The 19,842-nt window shown below is 40.5% G+C and overlaps 1 protein-coding gene and 2 non-coding genes across 6 annotated transcripts in view; all 3 read right to left on the bottom strand.

The window, feature by feature from the left end:
- wnt5b (wingless-type MMTV integration site family, member 5b) overlaps positions 1-19,842 on the bottom strand; it is a 98,872-nt gene that overhangs the window by 48,365 nt on the left and 30,665 nt on the right. For all 4 annotated transcript variants that reach the window (XM_075471814.1, XM_075471815.1, XM_075471816.1 and 1 more), the window contains one exon: positions 11,004-11,063. In XM_075471814.1, coding sequence (XP_075327929.1) covers positions 11,004-11,063 — 60 coding nt within the window. The remainder of the gene's footprint in view (positions 1-11,003; positions 11,064-19,842) is intronic.
- On the bottom strand, positions 13,903-13,975 carry trnak-cuu (transfer RNA lysine (anticodon CUU)). Its single transcript has one exon. It is a non-coding gene; the product is annotated as a tRNA-Lys (tRNA).
- On the bottom strand, positions 15,894-16,003 carry trnal-caa (transfer RNA leucine (anticodon CAA)). Its single transcript has 2 exons — positions 15,966-16,003; positions 15,894-15,938 (listed from the first exon to the last, which is right to left on the bottom strand). It is a non-coding gene; the product is annotated as a tRNA-Leu (tRNA).

Here is a 19,842-nt window from a genome sequence, read left to right as displayed (position 1 = left end):
AACAGCGAACAGTCACGCCGCCCGTTTGCTTGTGTGCATTGGCTGTCTGGCAGGAGAAACTGTGAGCGAGTACGAGACAGATTGTCCGTAAAACTCAAGTCTTGTGCAAACCTGATAAATCTTGTTTTGCTGGAAATTGTTTACTTCCTTGAAATGCCATATGGAACACAAGATGTTTCAGATATTTCAGAGATTAGAAAGAAGGCTGGATGATGTAGCGGTCACATCTTAATTTACAGCTGATATAACCACTGTTTTTATATCAACAATGGATTGTGGGACTTCTATATGTGAGGGCACTGGGCACAGTGGCAGACAGACTGGCACAGAGATATCAAAAGATTCAGTTCCCTTCTGCTCTGTGTAGCTTTATCATAAACTGTCAGTTATTTAGCAGATGCTTTTATCCAAAGTGACTTACAAAGGAGGAACAAAATTCAAGGTTTACTGTCGTAGGAAGTCCTGGCCCTAAACTTTAGGATCTAAATCTATTGAACGATATTGTAAAAGTAAAACAGGTAAATAAGTGCGAGTTAGGGTGTGAGAGGTGTCGGGAGAGAAGATGTTCTCAGAAGAGATGAGTCTTCAAGAAATTTCTTAAAGCTAGAGAGAGACAGCCCTCCTTTTATTGCATTTGGCCACTTGTTCCATCATTTGGAAACCACAAGAGATGCCCTTTGCAAAGGGATGACAATACTAGATGATGTTCTTTAGAGAAATTAAGTGGTTCAGATGGAGAATAAGTCTGTATGATGGGTTGAAATAGCTGAATGCTGAGCTATTGGTTGCTTTTGTATGCAAGCATTATAATTGGTTATGGACGGCCTCTGGCAGCCAGTGAAATTCGTCAAGTTGGCTGATCAAATACCAGAAAAACCACTGCATTCTATCTGTAAGGCTTTCAGTGGCTTTCTCAGAGGAGAGAGATACCATGGCATGTACAAACTTTCATTCTAAGCCAGATACAGACAAAAAAGAAGACAAAGACGATGACAAGGAAGAAGAAAACACCGCCGGCTCTTTCCTGTCCTCTCAATTTCCAGCCAGTCCAGGCAGATGGCTGCCCTCCCCGAGTCTGGTTCTGCCAGAGGTTTCTTCCTATTAAAAGGGAGTTTTTTTCTTTCCATCGTTGTCTCGTGCATACTCAGGACGGGGGATTGGATCAAAGTTTCTGTGCAGTATACTGGCTTCCTTAGCGAAAAAACTTTTTTAAAACAGGCTCTGTATGAATTGGACCAATCTGGAATCGAATGAAATTGATTTGATTATGATTTATTACAATTAATTGGATTCTAATTGGCTTGAATTGGACTGTATCTTTTAAGTGCCTTCAGATGACATTTATTGGGATTTGGCGCTATATAAATAAAACTGAATTGAATAATTTACCACTAAATGAGTCGTATACCCAAATGAGACAGCTATTCGCTTGTTTGCCAGTATTAGCTACTTGTCTCACGTCGTTGTAAGCTAAGCTGATACAATATATCTGATTAGCATGCAATTAGTAAAGGAATTATGGTTTGGGACATAATAAAAATGACTTCAAAAGGATAATCCTGCAATAAGACGGGGTACAGAGGACAACAGAGGACTGACAGACTAATAAATGATAGGAAAAGATAGGTCAAACATGTGTCAAACAATGTCATTTGTTAGCCACATTTATGACTGTGCTGTGTCTGCAGTTTGTTTGTCCTTGTGTTGAAATGGCCAAAAAACAATGTAGTTATGTAGTTATTCTCCATTTTCATGAAGAGTTGTTTGTCACATGATATTCTGGAGGATTTGAGTCCCAGAACAGTTTCATCATGAGACAAACAGGCTATCGCTGTCAAACACAGTCAACAGCTGCAGCAGTAGCCCACAGGCAGCAGCTGATAGTAGCAGGTTTGGGACTGAGGGGGGGGGGGGGGGGGGGGGGGGGGGGGGGCAACAGTGCTGCTCCTCAGGCTTGCAGGTGAGGTGAATTAGTAATGCTCTTCCATCTCTCAGATATAAGGAGAAGAAAATACAGTCTGGTCAAAGTGTCCTTGAGCAAAACATCTCACCTCCAACTGCTCCTGGGCAGCTGCAGAAGAGTGTGTTTGTTCATTGGGCCGCTCCCAGTGTGACTGTGAGGGCGTGTGTGAAGGTGAAGCAGGTCGAGGCTGATAAAAAGTGTGTGTACTTGTTTTGTCTGCTTTTATAATGATGGCAGATAGAGGAGAAAGGTGAAAATCTGATAAAAGGAACAAGTCGGACACTCGTCAACAGCTCTTTAATGAAAAGTTATTGACATGACACGAGAGGTGCATGATGGGACATAGAGCAGACACCCTCAATATACCACAATGCAAATTCACATTCATATAAAACCCAACAAAGATCTTTTATATTTGTCTTTCATACAAGGCTCCGAGCTAGATTTTTTTAAATGAACCCTTTGTCTGTTAATCAGAGGAAATACAACAATCTGCCTCTGCCTTTAGTCTTATGTGCACATGCAGACACACTCAGTCAAAAATACAGTACGTGTGCTGCTACACAAACACCTGCACCCACAGAGACAGACACACACACTGCCTTCTGCTGCTGTGATGGCTCCGAGCTGTCAAAACATCCTTGCTTTCTCTGCCTCTCTCTCACAAAAAGCTTGACTGAGCTTGTCTATGCAGGTTCACAGAGACTGCTGTCTGTCCAACCTCATTCTTTTTCCTTTCTCCTCCCTCACTCTCAATCTCAGACTCTGCTTTCACAAAACTGGCTTAAGCCCCTGACATGCAGCCGGGTGGACGGTAGATGTGCAATGACCTCTGTTGTTTTTACGCAAGTATGATGCCAGTATTAAAATTCTGTTTAGATGGAAAAGATTAAATTTCTCTGATTTTCTTTTTTATTCTGCTTCATCGTGATTATTTGTTTCTTTGCTACATATTTTAAGAGTTCAAGATAAAATACTTACGTGATTGGAATAAAAATTCTACTCTGAGTCCATTGAAATAAGCACACTTTCCTGCAGATAAATTCACTCAAAAACAAAAGCATGAAGATAGGTTGATATAAACAGCTATGTCTTCCAGTCGGGCATGCTGCAGTTGGTTCATTTACCCAAAAAACTGCAACAAACTGGGACAATATGGTCTCTGCCTCTGTGGCATCATTACAGCACTTTTCAGTGTCAAAACTTCTGGTTGCCAGAAAAAAAAAAAAAGGTTGCATTTAACATTTAATTCAAACCACAGAGACGTGTGACCTCAAAATTTATGAACCAAAAACGTCTGTTCTTGCTCCCAACCCATCACAAGCTGTCTGTCAGGAATGTGCAGGTTGTGAAAGGCTGTATTTCAAGCCTAACTATTATGCTTTTGTAACCCTTGACTTTTTTTGGTGCCTAAATCCAACCAGTTTTAGTGGTTCAATCACGTGAAAATCCCATTTTGAGCCACTTTTGAACATTTGTATGGAGAGTATAGAGAATAGGTCTGACGCAGACGATCTCCTGCTGTTTAGTACACGTGGGAAGAGGCGAGTGCAGACAACGGGGCCCTCATTTTGCAGACCATCTCAGGATGTAAAAACGGCTAAAGTGAAGAAAACAATTCTCTTACCCTTGAAAACAAAACAGGACATCTGAGACATCCCACGACTTCTTCTACCGTTATTCCTTCAATCTCTTGATGCAAACTTTGTTGCTGGGTAATAAGGCACTAAGGCATTTGCAGAACTGTAGAATTTCAACCTTGTATATGACATGGAGTTTTGCCAGAGTGTTTCATTTTTATTAAACCTGACTAAAATACAAAACAGGGTTAGTAACCCACAACTCCTTATGAATTGACCCAACAAGGACACATAACATTACATAATACACAACACATCGAATATAAAAGTTCAACAGAGAAGACCATGTAATATTTTCTCTATAACATGATTTGCTTCTGTTTAATTTTCACAGTTTCTTCTGCTTACAGACACAATCAGACACATACACGAGTGTTGCGTGTTTGGCCTGCAGGTTTTTCACAGCAGGGAGGAATCAACCGTATGGCAGACATGTGGATGGAGCCAAATCTGGCTTGTACACATGGTCTGTGGCCGTGTTTCCCTGTGTGCTTTGTGTGTGCATGTGTGTTTAGCTGAAGGCAACCTGCACTTAAATATACATCAGGGGCAGTGGTTGCCTAAAGGTGAAAGCTGTGTGGTTTTTATTGGAAGGTCGCTTAACAACTGAATGAAAAACCACTCTCCACTCTATTGCTATAACTCTGTCCTTGAGCAAGGCACGTAAGCTGTTACTGCTGCACAAGAGCACCACAGAGAATAGAGCAGTAATAATAAATTATGAGCACAGCAATGTCTTTCATATGTAGTTCCACTCTGAATATGTATCTCTCTATTTTAGCTGGCTATGTACTGCTAATCACTTTTTAATTACAGAAGTAAATAAGTAGATGCGAGGTCATGGCAGATGCACTAAAATGAAGTTATATAGAGCAAAAAGCAGAACTATTCATGTAATCAGTGATTTCTCTCAGAGGAGCCATCAATGTACACAAAAATCAAATGTAGGGAGGTTAAAGGGTTACCCAGAACTGGCTCTGTGAACCGTCAAACCATTGAAACTTCAACCACAGTCACACCTCTAATTCTAAGCTCATGAAATACTTTTAAGTTCTTTTTTCCATTATTGTACATTTCCAAATGTGCAGAGTCATATAAAAGATTCCTTTCTAATTATTTGTAGGACCGAATTTAACGTGAATAATATTATGAGACTTTTAAACAAGTATGAAAAGAGAGAGATGAGAGAAGTATTTGAACTCAGTGTGTGTTGTGATTCTCTTGTGCAGCAATGACTGAAAATGTTCTTTTCCAGTAACTATTGATCAATTCTGCACATCCGTTTGAAGGAAGTTTAGTTTGTTTCTTCCATCCCAATCCCAAAAAAGTTGAGACATTGTGTACATTTTTTCCACAATAGATCATAGAGAAGATATTTTAAATGCTGAAAGTGAGACATAAAGTGAAAATATAAGCTCATCTCAAATAATTGTGACAGGGGCAACATAAAAGGCTGGAAAAGCACGTGAAATAAAAGAGGAACAGGTGTAGGAACATGGTTTTACTAATTAGGTTAATTGGCAAGAGATCTGCAACACGATTGACCATAAAAAGAGCACCATGGAGAGGCAGAGTCTCAGAACTCTGCATGTTGCAGATTGCTGAACTGCTTCTACATAGTAATTTAAGAACAATTTAAAACTGCCAAGACTTTCAAAATTCTATCATCTACAGTACATAACACCATGAAAAGATTCAGAGAATCCGGAGACATCTCTGGGTGTAAAAGATACAGCCGAAAATCAACTGGAGTTCAGGGATTGCAGAGTCCTCTGAACTAAAGAGCAGAGGGACCATCCGGCTTGTTATTTGCCCTCATCTCTGATGGTACATTATTGGCTTTGGAACTGTCAACCTGCAGCTCTGAAAAAGCACCATCAATGCTGAGCTGCAACGTTTTTAGAGCGACCATCCAGACAACTTCATTTTTAGAAAGGTCTTACATATTTCAGCAATGCAATGCTAAACCACACCCTGCATCACAGCAGCATGGATTCCCAGTAGAAGTGTTTGACTGTTTACAGTCCAGAACTTTAATCAAGCTAAACATCTGGCACATAATGAAATATGTTTTACAACAATGAAGTCCCAAGAATATTGAAGAGCTAGAATCTTAAATAAAAAAAATATCAACTCTTCTTTGGTTGAATGACTATTAAGGTTCAGGTTGTGAACTGAGATTCAGTTCAAAGAAAAATGTCGAGACATTTTCAATCAGAATTTTCTGGAATAACTCAGAACTCTGTGTTACTACCATCGGCATGTTTTACATATAGGATAAGGTTGTTATACTAGAATGCAATTTTTCTAATTTCTCTCGTTCATTCATGAAGGTGGTGAATTTCTCCCTGAAGCCCTGACATGCACATTGCGTTCTTCTGATGATGGAGTGTCAAACATTAAATAAACTAAAGTGAGGGAGACTTCTAGTTGCTAAATGACCAGGGGTCCGTTTCACAAAGCAGGTTCAACCAACTCTGAGTCTATTCCTGATCTCTGAGTTGATCTACTCTGATATAGAAAACTCTGAGTTTTCGGTTCTAGAAACGCTGATTTGAGTGAGGTTAATCAACTTTGAGTAGGTTCACCTTGAGTTTAGCGCGTGCACCACAACTTTAAAAAGCCAGCATCAATGTAGCCCCGATTCGACGAGTCACCTTGGCAACGGGGAAGAGGAGGGGCTACGTTTTTCACCAACCTCGAATTGGAAATCTTAATGTGCTCATCCGGCGAGTTTCAATACGTTTTTAGAAATAAGTGCACCGCTGCAGCAGCAAAAGTGTAAGTTTAAATGTAGTCCTTTGCAATCACAATAATATTACAGGGAAACTGCTTGAATGGTAGCCCATTCATTTATTTAAGAGAAGCGCACTTGGCAGTTTAAGATGAAATATAAAAACATTGTTCAAACAGGTGAGACCTCGGCATGGAGGTACCTCATTTTGATCATGTTTTACACTGTAAAATAAATATTAAATGGCTATTTGACTGTGCAGTTATTTTATTCCCAACATAATGCTGTTTTCACACACATAAACTATGTCTTCTCATCTATATCATGTCCTGTTAAATACTTATGCCTATTTAAACTAACACAGACTTCTACTGAGCCAACAGAAAGAAAGGCAGATGCCCGTAAAACGGGTGGTGCCCAGCACCGCCACCTCTAACGGGAGGCCAGTGGCTGAGGGAGTCCACCCCCAAGACACGAGTGCCTTTATAAAATATAATAGGCCTATATATGTCTTTTTTAAGCCTATCCATACAAATATTTATTTGTCTTTTATGTCTTTTTTTCTTTTGTCCCAACACATTCTGATGGTGCCGCTCAAAAAGATAATTGTCTGTAAATGCAAAAATCTATGCGCGGTCTGATAACCATCTCCGACGAATATTTATTTCTCTGCGCAATAATGCTGCACCTTCATCCACGGGATCTTTGTCAAAAGGACATGTTCGTGAAAAAAGTCGCCTCCTACTGTGCCTGATGGACTTCTAGAAGTAGAAGAACTCGCTCTGCTGACTGAATGAATGAGGAAATCAAATGGCGTGTGTGGCTGAAAGAGGGCGGAGACAGAAAGAAACTCGAGGTTTCTTGAATAAAACCTGCTCCCGACCAGGTTAGGTTCAGAGAGTCTGTTACTCCGGTAACTGACCGAGAGGTTAAGTTACCTCTCTTTGTGAAACAGGCTAGAGTTACCCCTCTTTCTCGGGGTTGAGTTACCTCCCTTTGTGAAACGGAAAACTCAGGGTTTCCCTCATTTCAGGGTTAACCAACTCAGAGTTTTCACTAAACCTGCTACGTGAAACGGACCTCTGTTAAGACACGCTTCTCTTTCCAGTGCCTGGTTATTTCCTGTATTTGTGCGCAATCTGACTGTGGATTGCTGGAGGTATTTCTTTAGAAATGATTTCGTAACCTTTTCCAGTCAGATGTGTCACAAGGCCAGCTTCGTGACAGTTTTTGTGTTTTGTCTTTGTCTCTTGTATGTTTGTTACTTTTTCCTTTCCCCTGCACTGTCACCTTGGATCTGCTTACCTGCCACTCCACACCTGCCCTGCTGCTTCAATCAAGCCACCTGGTTTCCATCAGCTCATCACCCAGCCTGTATTTAGTTCCTGTCTTGCCTTCAGTCTCTGCCGGATTGTCATTCTACCTCACGGTTTGTCGAAGCGACATCTAGCCTAAGCGCTGTTAAATTCAAATCAGTTACTAATTCTAACCTTCTTTATCCAGTTCTGGACCAACATGTGTTCCTGCCTGCCAGCTCGCCTGCCAGCCCAGCCATTTCCCTCAAACCACCTGCATCACCAATAAACTTGTTCTTTACCAGTTGGTGTCACTTTGGGTTCCTTGCAGAAGCGTGACAAGATGTGCATCACCAATTCTTCAGAAAACTCTTGTTTGTGTCGTGACACACGTCCACATAAAAGTGTTGTGACTATTTGACTTTGATTGTTCCTTAAATGAAACAGGGCACCCGCTCAAAGCTTAAATTAAAACCCCCAGATGTTTCTTTCTTTTTTTTTTTTTAAATCACAGAAATGTAGTTTTTTCCTGTTTAGATTATTTTGCTGTTCTTTTTGTCTGAACTGTTTTAAACCTATTTTTAGGACTTAAAATCTGATGTTTTTGGTTGATTTATTCAGAAAGGTAGAAAATCCTGCTTTCACAAACATTGAGCATTGTGGATGTGTGAAGAGTCAAAACAATATACACATAATTCCATTCCATGTGGATGTGTGTGTGATGTATATGTGTTGGCTGCTAGCATGCATTGAGTGCATGTGTGTGGGAGCATCTTAGCTTGAGGTAGTTTTGTCAGTGCATGAAAATCATTTATTCATATTTCACTTACTGTGTACGTGTGTGTTTGCATACACAAATCATTTATGTCTTGCATGCATGCTCTGTTAGATATTCTCCGTTAACATGCATAGCTGAGGGGCCATACTCAATTTTCTGTTTATACCCTCCTTTCTCATCTCTTTCAAACTTTTTCCTTTTTACCTCTCCAGCCTCCTTTTTCACACTCAGTTCTTTCGTCTATGCTCGATCGCTTCTCTGACCTCCCTAAAAAGCTTTGAGAATCTTGTGTGCATGTGTGTGTAGGATGGCTTTAAAAATGCATATATTCTATAAGAGGGAGGAGGAAACGGAGCGTGGTGAAAAGAAAAATACAGCCTCTGTGTGTGTTGTGTCAGTTGACTTGACATCTGATCCTGCTGAGTATGGTAAAGAAGAAAGTGCTGAAAATACGGTGTGTGTGTGTGTGTTTTGTGGCATATATGTGTCCTCGTTTCTACGTGGGTGGTGAGAGGAGGGAGTAGGGGAATAGGGTGTGTGAGTGCAGTTAGTCTGAGTGTCAGCATGCCAGCGTGTATATGTGTGTGGCGAGCAGAAAGAAAAGAGGGGGAGGCAGTTGGTGGAAGAGATGCTGAGAGATGGATGGTAGGGAGGGTGATGAGGAGAATAAAAAAAAGCAAGGAAGAGCAAAGGACGATGGAGAAATGTTTGAAAAGAAAGTGATAGCAAAAAAAAAGATTAGATGGAAGAATGCTTAAAGAGACACTTCCAAGCCAATGCTTGCTTTCTTCTCTTTCTTTGTTATTCCAGTTTATGTCCCAAAGCTCTTCTCTATGGTATAAATGTTATATGAACTGTGTAAGTTATGAATGAATGTCACATCAAAATCCTTCCCTCCTTTTCTTTCTTTCCGTCTTTATCACAAAAGCCATCTCTCCAGAGTCTTTCTGACAAAGAGGCCAGTTTGATCACCCATAAATATGCACATACACTCATATTACTGTATATTTAACAGAGAGGTTCGATAGATTTCATCTTCCACCACCAAAAGTCCTTTTAACTCTTTCTTCAGTCACTATGCCCTTGTGTATATGTGTATAAGTATGCATGTTACATTTCTCCTTGTTTGGGTAAATCAACAGGGAAGTGTCTCGCTGAAGAAAATCTATCAATATTTCATTCTATAACTTCTGAAAACTAAAGATTGACGAGCAAGACAAATGGGAGAAGAACTTGGTGCTAACAAACAAGTCGTGACAGCAGAATACAGATCTGGTGCCTAAAAGCAATATTGGAAACATCGGTAGCAAGCCTTCCTTTGCTTTATCCAAAGGCAGGTTTATGGAGAGGTAAGTACCCCTCGCTGTAATTTTGGTTCCTGGGTTGGATGCATCTGCATCCTAAGAAGTAACTTCTCTTTGGTTTCTAATAAAGAGTAGAGTTTGGAGATCAAACATAAGACTGCACCACTCATTCAAGCTACATTCGCACTTGTAGAGCTCTATTTGAACTGAATCAAATGTAAGTGTTTAATCTAAAAACAATGATTTTTATCATTCTCGTGATCATATTTGAAGCTAATGTGAAGCGTGAGCAGAGTCTACCCACTTCTTTCTTACAAGAAAGAAACACTGGATAAAAGCGTTGAGGATTGATTACGTATAGAAAAAGCATTCCGGATCTGAACACTTACCTGGTGAGATGTCATGGTGAATCCCTGGATGCTAAAAACGCTAGCACCATCAACAACAACTTGTCAAGGTCCAAGGTAGTTCACATCATCTTTTGCCCAAATTATTTCAAAAGATTTACAAAGTGTGTGACTGAGAGAAACTGCTTCGTTGGCAAGATACTCCATATAAGATTTGTGAAAGTAAAGAATGAAGTGAAACCAACTATCAAGTGAATTTCTTCCTGTACTATGAGGTAACAAAAATACTGTGATAGTCTGAACTTCTATGGAATAACTCAAGTTCTTTAATAATCATTTCCCACATATATAGAAGATGATTTGTTCTCATTTATTAAAGACAAATAAATATTTATGTTAAAGAAATATTAAGAACTGCATCGGATGGCATCAAATCGAAGGACGTAGAGTAGAACAAAATTGTTCTGTTTAAGAGTGAACTGTCCCAGAATCTTATTTTACCCCATTTGGATGTGGATTGAATAGTTTTTCAAGGGTGAGATACAAGGCAAGGCAAGTGTATTTGTAGAGCCCAATTCCTACACAAGGCAATTCAAAGTGCTTTACAGCTACATAAAATCACAAGAAGGCAAATAAAATCATTCCAAAAAACATAAAAAATAATCATTAATTATTTAATACACACCCCTAAAGCTGACCAGTTGGGGCAGATTATCCCGCCCTTCTGCTTTAGTAAGAAACGCGTATGTATGTGGAAGCTACGACACTTAAAAGTCAGGAACACGTCATCAGCTCAGGTCAGTTAACTCCACCACTGCCCCCAGTTTGGACGTTTCTTTTAAAGAACATTTAAAAAAAAAAAAAAGGAGATTGCATTGGAGAGGCGGGACAGTGTGGCTTTAGTTGTTGACAGTTTGAGGTGAATATGGACAAAATACTTACTTTATCAGTACTGGGTGCTTTGGGTATTCTCTCTTCATTCACTCGTCTTCCCTCCTTCTCCTGAAAGAAATGATAAAAATAAATAAAGAAGAAGTGCGTAAGAAACAGGGCAAAGATCTCCGATGTATTAGACAGATGTTGGTATGTTAACACACTGAGCATCCTGTCGACCGTGTTATTGTGGCGCTGACACAGGACTTCAATTAAAGCCAAGACTCAACGGGCACACATACACACATGCAGACGGGCCTATTGATTTTTGTGGTAACACTGTCCTGTCACCACATACAGCGCCTTCTCTATCTCGGTGACCTCCCCCACCTCTTCTCTTCTCATGCATGTGTATATGTGACACTTGTCATCCCCCCCTCCCTTCTTTCCTACCATCTCTCATTACTATCCTCCCTCCACTCCGTAATCCTGCTGCCTCCATCCCCTTCCTTTTTTTTCTGTCATCCATTCTGCTCCTTCTTGCCCTGTTGTCTTTCTCCTGCCTATTCCCTCCTCCTCCTCTTCGGAGCTTCCTCCTTCCTCTTTTCTCCTTAAAAGAATTCTGGTGGGGATGAGCTGCGAGGAAACGTGAAGGTGGGAAATGTGGGCCCTTGTTTTGACTTTTTACTGCACCTGTTATGCACAGACGCATGCCAAAGCGGCTACAAATACAGATAAAACAGGACAAATAAGAGAATGTCGCACCAATCCCTCAGAGAGCAAAAAAGGAAAAGAGCGAGTGATGTCCTGCTGTGTTCAGAAGCTTTGGCACTACTGCTCATCAGTGGTGCCAATACATGAGCAGAAATAAACAAGAAATGCAGAAAATGAGAAAACACAGACAGAAAGTGGTACAAAGAGTAAAAAAAAAAAATGGTCAGAAAAACATCCACTTACTCAAATTCATTATAACTGTAGGTTAAGCCTGCTTTATTATGGCTCCTTACAGACAGTCTGATGTATTTCTTTTAATACTCAAGCTATTACCTTGATTGGAAAAATCTAGACAGTGGTGATCACATGTTCACATATTATCTGCTGTTGAACTGGAAAACAGAGAGGTGAGCCACACACACACACACACATATGTGTGTTTCCAATTTCCTCCAAACCTAACCAACTTTAACCTTAACCTAGACCTAACCTCAACCTTTGTGTCCCAAAAGGGAGCCAAATCTCACAGCATGACTTTTTAAACAAATTCATGTCAGCTCAACATGAGTAGTAAACATACACACATGTATGCCCACACACTCCTGTCTCTCTCTGTTTATGCTTTTCATATTTAAAGAGCAAGAGAACACAGTATGGGACAGAAGACACACAATGCACATACAAACACAGAGGAAGTCTGTCTCTGCAGGTAGATATCCACCCAAAAAGCTTAACCTCGTTCACGTCACGGCTTGATTCTAAGGAGCCCATTTGCTTTCTTCACTAAAAAAAGTATCCGTGAAAATAACATAATGCAACACTGGCTCCTTTCTGCTCTTGATCAGTGCTGCTAAATTAAGTCAAACCAGAAAGGCTGATAGATTTAGCATGAATCACTGGTTACATGATTAAAATGAACTGTGTGTGCAAAAACAAGCAGGCATCAAACAACATTAATCCACGGTCTTCAGTGGAGACGGAATGAAGAAATAGACCTCATTTTCCTCACTGGGTTTAAATTTGACAAAAAAGAGAAGAAGAAACTGATCAGTCGGGTTAGAATGTGTAAAAGACTGAGTGGCTGGTTGAAAGTCACCACACACATTTGGATCTAAAGAGTTTCTGCTGAGCAGGAGTGAAAGTGAAGTAAGAAGGAGATAAATTAGAGGAGTGTTTTGCAGAGTCCCGTGTCTCCAGGATCCCTCACCCTCCCACCTTTTTCTTTCTCCAGCCAGAGGAAAACTCCTCCATTCCCTGCATTCCTCTCACATTCCAGCTCTGGGTTTACCTTCTCCACCTTTCTCTCTACATCAACATCACATATCCTCCTCCTCTGCAGCTCATGGCTGTTTGTCTGCTTCTACCTCTTTCCCTCTATCCTTTCTTCTCTCCCTGGGTCTCTTTCTCTCGTTCTCTTTCTCTTTCTCTCCACTTCACCCCCTCCCTCTCGGTTTCCCAGCATGCTCCAGTAGGCCGGTGGAGGCAGGGGGCTCGCCTGAACCCTCCACCCCCAGCAGGGCCCCTCCAGCTCAGCCTGGCGAGCTGGCAGGCGTCATGGCACACCTCCAGCACACACACAAACACCTCCAACGCACACACACACAGAGCTTTTCTTTTCCTCTATCCATGCTGGCTTGTTTTTAGCAGCTTATTTTGGTCTAAGCCTTCTTTTTTCCATTACTCCCCTTTTTACTATCTCGTTTATATCTCGTCCAAGCTGTTATTATTGCTGACATTATGCTGCTGTTATGTTTCTATATACATACACTAGATCAGTATTCACTAATAATATTCTCTTATTATCACAAAGTCAACAACCAAAAAGAAAGGGTAAGAAAGAGTTGCACAGTTAAAACACTTTGGTGTTAAACTGATGCATTGCAGCAGATTTCCTGGGCAGCGATCACGAGGCAACAACAGTTAGTTTTCCTTCCACTTGTAAGCTTCGGAAGCCTCTCCCCTCCAACATTTCTATTCACTTTACACAACAATTGAGAAAACGTGTGGATTTGAGAGCCACACAACTATGGATAGCATTTCTGAAAATGTCCACATATCTAACCATCACATCTCCCTCTTCTTCACACCTGTCCTGTGCTTAAAATTGTGGAGGATGGTATAAGGGAGAGAACTTTTGCACGGTAAATTCACTTTTGCAGCAAAGATATCAACACCCTTGGTGTTCACCTTCGTCTGTTCAGTTTCATTTCCTGGTATGTATCAGTGTTGTCACAAATGTTACTTAAAAAGCTAGCGCCCAACGTGGGGCTCGAACCCACGACCCTGAGATTAAGAGTCTCATGCTCTACCGACTGAGCTAGCCGGGCCTTGTGTGTGAGGAATGTCAGGACTGAACCAGTATTTGGACGGAGTGGGGGGAGGGTTGTTCGTGAGGAACTTATGAAGGCTTGAATGTGAAGCAGCACAATTTAATGTTTAAAAAAAGAGAAGTAGCAGGCCCAAGAGTCGTGTGAAAGGAGGACATGTTGATTTAGAAAACTTTCGGATATAGAGATCAAAGCTGACATGTGCTCTTAAATATGAAAAGGCATGAAAAGGCATGACATCAGAGAAAAACAACCAGGCAGTTTCAGTTTTAATCTGCTGAAAAACACAAAATAAAAATGTCTTTTTTAAACTATTAAAAGACAAACTGACAGCATCAAGGGCAATAAAGAAAATAAGGGAAGAAAGAAGCCATCTTAATTTTTCTACAAAACTTGCAAAAAAAAAGAAGAAAAAACAATGATGAGAGAAAAAGAAAGAGGCCCTCAGTAATTTGGTATTTCCTTTTCAGACAGAGGAGGAAGGGCCAATGCCCTCAATTTCACTATGCGGTGCACACACACGCACACAGCTTCTTTTTTTAATGACCCTTACATCCGGCCTATGGTACTGGAGCCTGAGAGAGAAAAGAGACTAAGACAGACAGACAGACAGACAGACAGATAGATAGACAGATAGATAGATAGATAGATAGATAGATAGATAGATAGATAGATAGATAGAGTATGGTATGTACTGAAGGTAAGAGGTGAGAGTTCACAGCCCTAGGACACGCACACACACATGCATAAACACAGCTACGGGAGTTCAGATGGGGGTTAGACCTTCGGGCTCCTCACCTCACAGACAGAAAGACACAGAGAGTGAATTCATAAGCAGCTGGTTCAGCGTGGAACTGACTGGTGTGATTACTGCAGACACAGGGGAAAAACACCACAAGAGGAAATTTTCAGGACCATGAATAATTTGTAGAATAACAAGAGCAAAATGAAAATTCAAGCAAGATGAGGGTGTAATATTTTGGTGGTTTCACGAAGAAGGGTTTCTGACATGGTTGACAAAAAGAAAAAATAGGATGAAGAGAGGGAGACAGGAAGAACTAAGTGGGTGATAACAACTCTTTTACAGTCTAAGCAACAGCTGAAGATGTAACTGTGTCTCCAGGTTGTCTCTCTTTCACCCACTCAGGGCCCTGACCTTGAAGATGGCAGCTGTAGATGTCACTCTGAGCCCCATTCAGAACCACATTTTCCTTCTCTCATTTGCACACACACACGCAGGATTATCACGACCAAAAACCACCCCTTCATTTCACCTTCAGTACTTAAATCCATCTATTTGTCCATTTTTGAGAAGATCAAAAGAATCAAGAATCATTTGAAGATAAAATCTCCATATCAAGACATATATGGTTCATTGAATATATTTTGTAACACTTTGAAAGACATAACCCCCCCCCCACACACACACGCATATGTAATGAAGCTGATATACATACAAAACTGTTAAAAGGAGGCTTGAAAATGTAAAAAGAAAACACAAAAATAAATACACTAAGGAAATAAATTGGGGGAGAAAATGCAGAGAGGAGATATTACAGAAATAAATGCCTGAATTAACAAAATAATGTAGAAAGATAAATATCGACATACGCCACACAGATTCTCTTAATGTCAGTGACCAGTCCTGGCCCGCCTACATATAACACAGGCAGCAGAGAACAAAATACTTCAAATATAGGAGACCTAAGATACTCGTAGCCTTTTGACTAAAATGATTAGGTTGGTAGGTTTTAGAAGGTGAGATGAGTCTGTGAATTCAACTAAATATTGCCCTTTACCACCTTCAAATGTTTTGAAGGAGTGCTGTCAGATGAAACAAAGATTAAAGATCCAAGTCCCAGCTCTGTGTGTCACAGTTTCATCAAAGAACTGGAAAGAAATCTGATGGTAAAACATTTGTCAGGAGTGGGATTTGAACCCACGCCTCCATGGGAGACCAGAAGTCCCTTTGCTCAGGAAGGAGATAATCCTTGAGTCTGGCGCCTTAGACCGCTCGGCCATCCTGACAAGTGAGAGTGTTACAAATTTTAAATAAATACATTTAATCACATTGACATGTTCTGCAGCCTGTTAGAAATGTTTATTCTAAGAAGAGTTAAGTGTTGTTCTTTGACAGAGCTGGTCATATCTTTTCATTTGATTACAGGATGGATGGTCTGACAGATGGACTTGGGAACAGACAGATAGCTGAAGGATAGATGGATGGACGGTTGGAGGAGGTTGGGGCATCAGTGTCTTTGATCCTCCCAGCAGAAATAATCAACAAAGCCTTGGAGCCCTAACTTTGTGAGTGTGTGTGTGTGTGTGTCTGCTTGGCTCGTGTGTATGTGTGTGCGCTGTGGGGTTTTCTGGCTTGATGCCACGATCAGCTCCCACCAAGAGATAGATCAAAGACTGTTCCCTCTCTTCCTTTCCTTCTGTCTCTATCTACCTCTGTTGCTCATATTTCTCACACTCTTGCCTCCCTCGTTCTTGCTCTCCATCCTTAAAACACTCATTGTTGCTCCACGTGGCTTCTTCAATATTGTACCAAAGAGTGCAGAACAGGGTGAAAACTGCTTTCTGTGGGTTGAAATAATATTTTTTTTAAATCTGCACACATAGAGACACAGAATGGCCTCCCAAAACAAGAGTGCTTTCATGTGTCTCCATTACAGTATGCTGCGGGGATAGAAATCTACATGGAAACATGTAGATTTCTATCTTCGATAAGATGCCTTTTTACTGATGGGTTTGAAGTGAATATTCATGTTGCCAGATGGTGGCAGTTTAAGCAACATTACTAAGTTCTAATTCAGCAGAAGAAGAAAAGAAGTAGCCGTTCTAACCGGATGTTAGGGCTTGTGCTCCGTGGAGACTAAATAAATGAATAAATATATAAATACTGCGGTGGGCATCCATCATGGGATGCTGGAGAGACCTCTTCAGAAATGTATTTAATCTGCGGGAATGGCTTGGATATTAGAACAAAAACAACACATTTTTTTTTATCTTTGATGATCAGACATGATTAAAAAAGCTGTTTCAAAACCTTTGAAACAGGCAAAACTACCTCAAGTGAGCATAAACTACCAATTTCTACCATTTTCAACAATCTGTTCTTTGTCACATCTTCTACATGCGAATAAAAAATGGCAATGGAAACTGAGTTAATGTCCTTCTCTCTTTTCCTGTCCCATCACCCGATCAGGTCGAGGAAGAGCTTAACTTCCTTGCTCTGGTCATGCGGGAGGTATCACCCTGTTAAAGGGAAGCTTTATCTATGCACAATTTTTTTTTGCAGTCAATTGGCTCTGCATAATTAAACTGAAAAAAGTATCTAAGCAACAAATTAAAACTGTTCTCAGTACTTCACAGAAAGGGGGACTCATAGTACTTGTGGCTTCAACTGCAGGCTTGATGCAATCGCCAATGTCATCTAGTTCATATCAATCAAGCCTGTCTGCTACGGACAGATGCTGCAACAGTAGTGCGAGCTTATACGCTACAGAGGGAGAGAACAAGAGTATGAAGTACACTCCCCTGGATGGAGGTCGATCCATCTTGCAATATTTCTATGGATTCCTTTGTTCTGCCTAGTTTCCTTTGTTGGCTGAACATTCTAATGAATCACATATATCTGTAAAAATGTGTGAGAATAGAAAAATTGAAAGCATTAAGTGAAATGATCTGCCTGTTAAAGCCAGTTTGAAATTTGAAAAAGGTTCTTTATCTTTATAAATCTCTCAGCAAAAAAGATTTTTCAGACATAGTTCAAATGGTTGAACCCCCTTGGCTTTACTGAACAGTGGGAAGATGCTTCCAGCGTAAACATTAAGAGTGGCAACACCAGACGAAGGGGCGACTCATTGGTGGGGTTTTGTGCCACAAAAATCCACTCTGCTAATGTCCAAATTGGCCAATCTTGTATTGATATTTCTTTTCTAAATAAGGTTGTCATGAGACTTTTTTTCTATACATGGAATACAAAGTATCTGGTTTTTAAATGGCTAAAACCAGTGCTTCTGGTATGCAGGAAGTGATTCCAGCCTGAACGTTGACTGTGCCTCCACCAGCTGGTATCTGTTTATTAACATACCAGTTATTCCACTTACTGTAGTCTGGAGATTCTAATTTACATTACACACTCCAAGTAAAAAAAAAACTCTTTAACCTTCACAGCATTGTTCTTTGTCCAAAAAACTGAAATCCACACAGCCTCAATGCAAAATCTCACTAACTACTTCTGCCTGTGACTCTCACGTCCCTGCAGTTGAGAGCACCGATCATTCATGTGAGTTTACATGTTGCTACATTAGAACATGTTCAGATACGGTTCTTCCATCTTTCATGATGCATATTATAGTTTCAGTGTGTGACATTACAATCTGTAACGCTAGGAGCCCATCTTTCCTGTTTTGTCCTGTTAATTTCTCCCCCGTATAGTTTTGTCAGATATGCTGAAAATAATTGGATGAATTGTTGGATGTCAGTGTTTATTGGGATGGCATGATCAGCCAGTGGGATAGCCAATTCCGCTAGTATTTATATCATTATGCTTTGCTCATGCTGTGCTGTGTCATTTAGTAGAGACATTTGACCCATTCCTGAAAACAAAAATGATGAAAAACTATCAAACAGTCTAAGTCTGATAATCATCATGCATTATATTCTCTCTTTGGGTGTTTATGATGGCTTGTGTGTCCTCGGAAGCAGACACTGCATTTGCAATTTGGAGGTGAGAAATGTGACATGACCCTGCAGCTTTTTTCTGCATCGCTCCTAACTTCAACCAAATACAAACCTCATTTATTGTCTCTTTGTAGGATGTTTCCATCCTTTAAAGCTTTACAAATAAAAGCTAAAAGTAATTTCATGGGGTCCAAATATGCTATAGAGACCTGAAGGCCAATCTTGACAAAGCCAGAAAGGAGCTCAATGTCAGAGAAGAGAAGATCCGCTCTCTCAACCAACGTTTGACTGCTCTGGAGGAAAAAAGACCCGAGCAGGACGAGATTCAGCATCTCATCAACCAAAACCTCCACCTTCAGGTACCTTACAAATTCATGTTGATTCAGCTCATTTCAGATTCCACAAGAATAAAAACTCCCTTTGCAAAGGAAGACACCTTCAAATCAAATCAAATCAAATCAAATTTAATTATATAGCACATTTCATGTACAAACAATTCAGCAGAACTACATTCAAGACGGGCAGCTATGTTCCTCGACCGGGGTGAGCGGACAGGAGGTGAGAACGGGACAGAATGAAAGACAGACAACAACACCAATGAAGCAGCACATTTTGGGTAGGCTGGTCGGATCAGTAACTACAAACAAAAAGCAGGCAGCTATGTCACAAAAGACCGAGAGTGGAGGGGAGGTGTCAAGTGCATCACAAGAGAGCCTGAACCTCTGCAGTGTGGATCAAAAGCAAAGAGATAGTTCATGGCTACCTGAGCCAGCACAAACTGTGAGATTTGTCAAAAATGAGAGTTAGTTTACTTTTTGAGGAGTTGAACTCAACCTTTTTGTTAGTTCAAGTCAGAATTTTTGCTGCTGTATTTTGGATGAGCTGGAGGCCTTTTCAGAGAGTTATTGGGGTGTCCTGATAATAAAGACCTTCAGACTGTTAACATGCACAATAGTAAATTCATTTAAAGTCTTATCCGGATGTTGATCACAATCTGGCATGGTGTTGAAATGGAACACAAGAGACTTGGTTATTCATATCTCAATGGTTTGTTGGTCTCAATGGCCTCAACCAGGTTTCTGATCTTGTACAACTCACATTCAATGCAATGTTGCTCAATGATATAGCTTAAAAGAAGCCAGTACAAGGTGACGTACGAAACAAACTTATATCTA

Source organism: Odontesthes bonariensis, chromosome 8 (genome assembly GCF_027942865.1).
Source record: "Odontesthes bonariensis isolate fOdoBon6 chromosome 8, fOdoBon6.hap1, whole genome shotgun sequence".
NCBI classification, from domain to species: Eukaryota; Metazoa; Chordata; class Actinopteri; order Atheriniformes; family Atherinopsidae; genus Odontesthes; species Odontesthes bonariensis.
The sequence above is the reverse complement of the archived record's forward strand: the minus strand, read 5'-3'. Positions and strand labels throughout refer to the sequence as shown.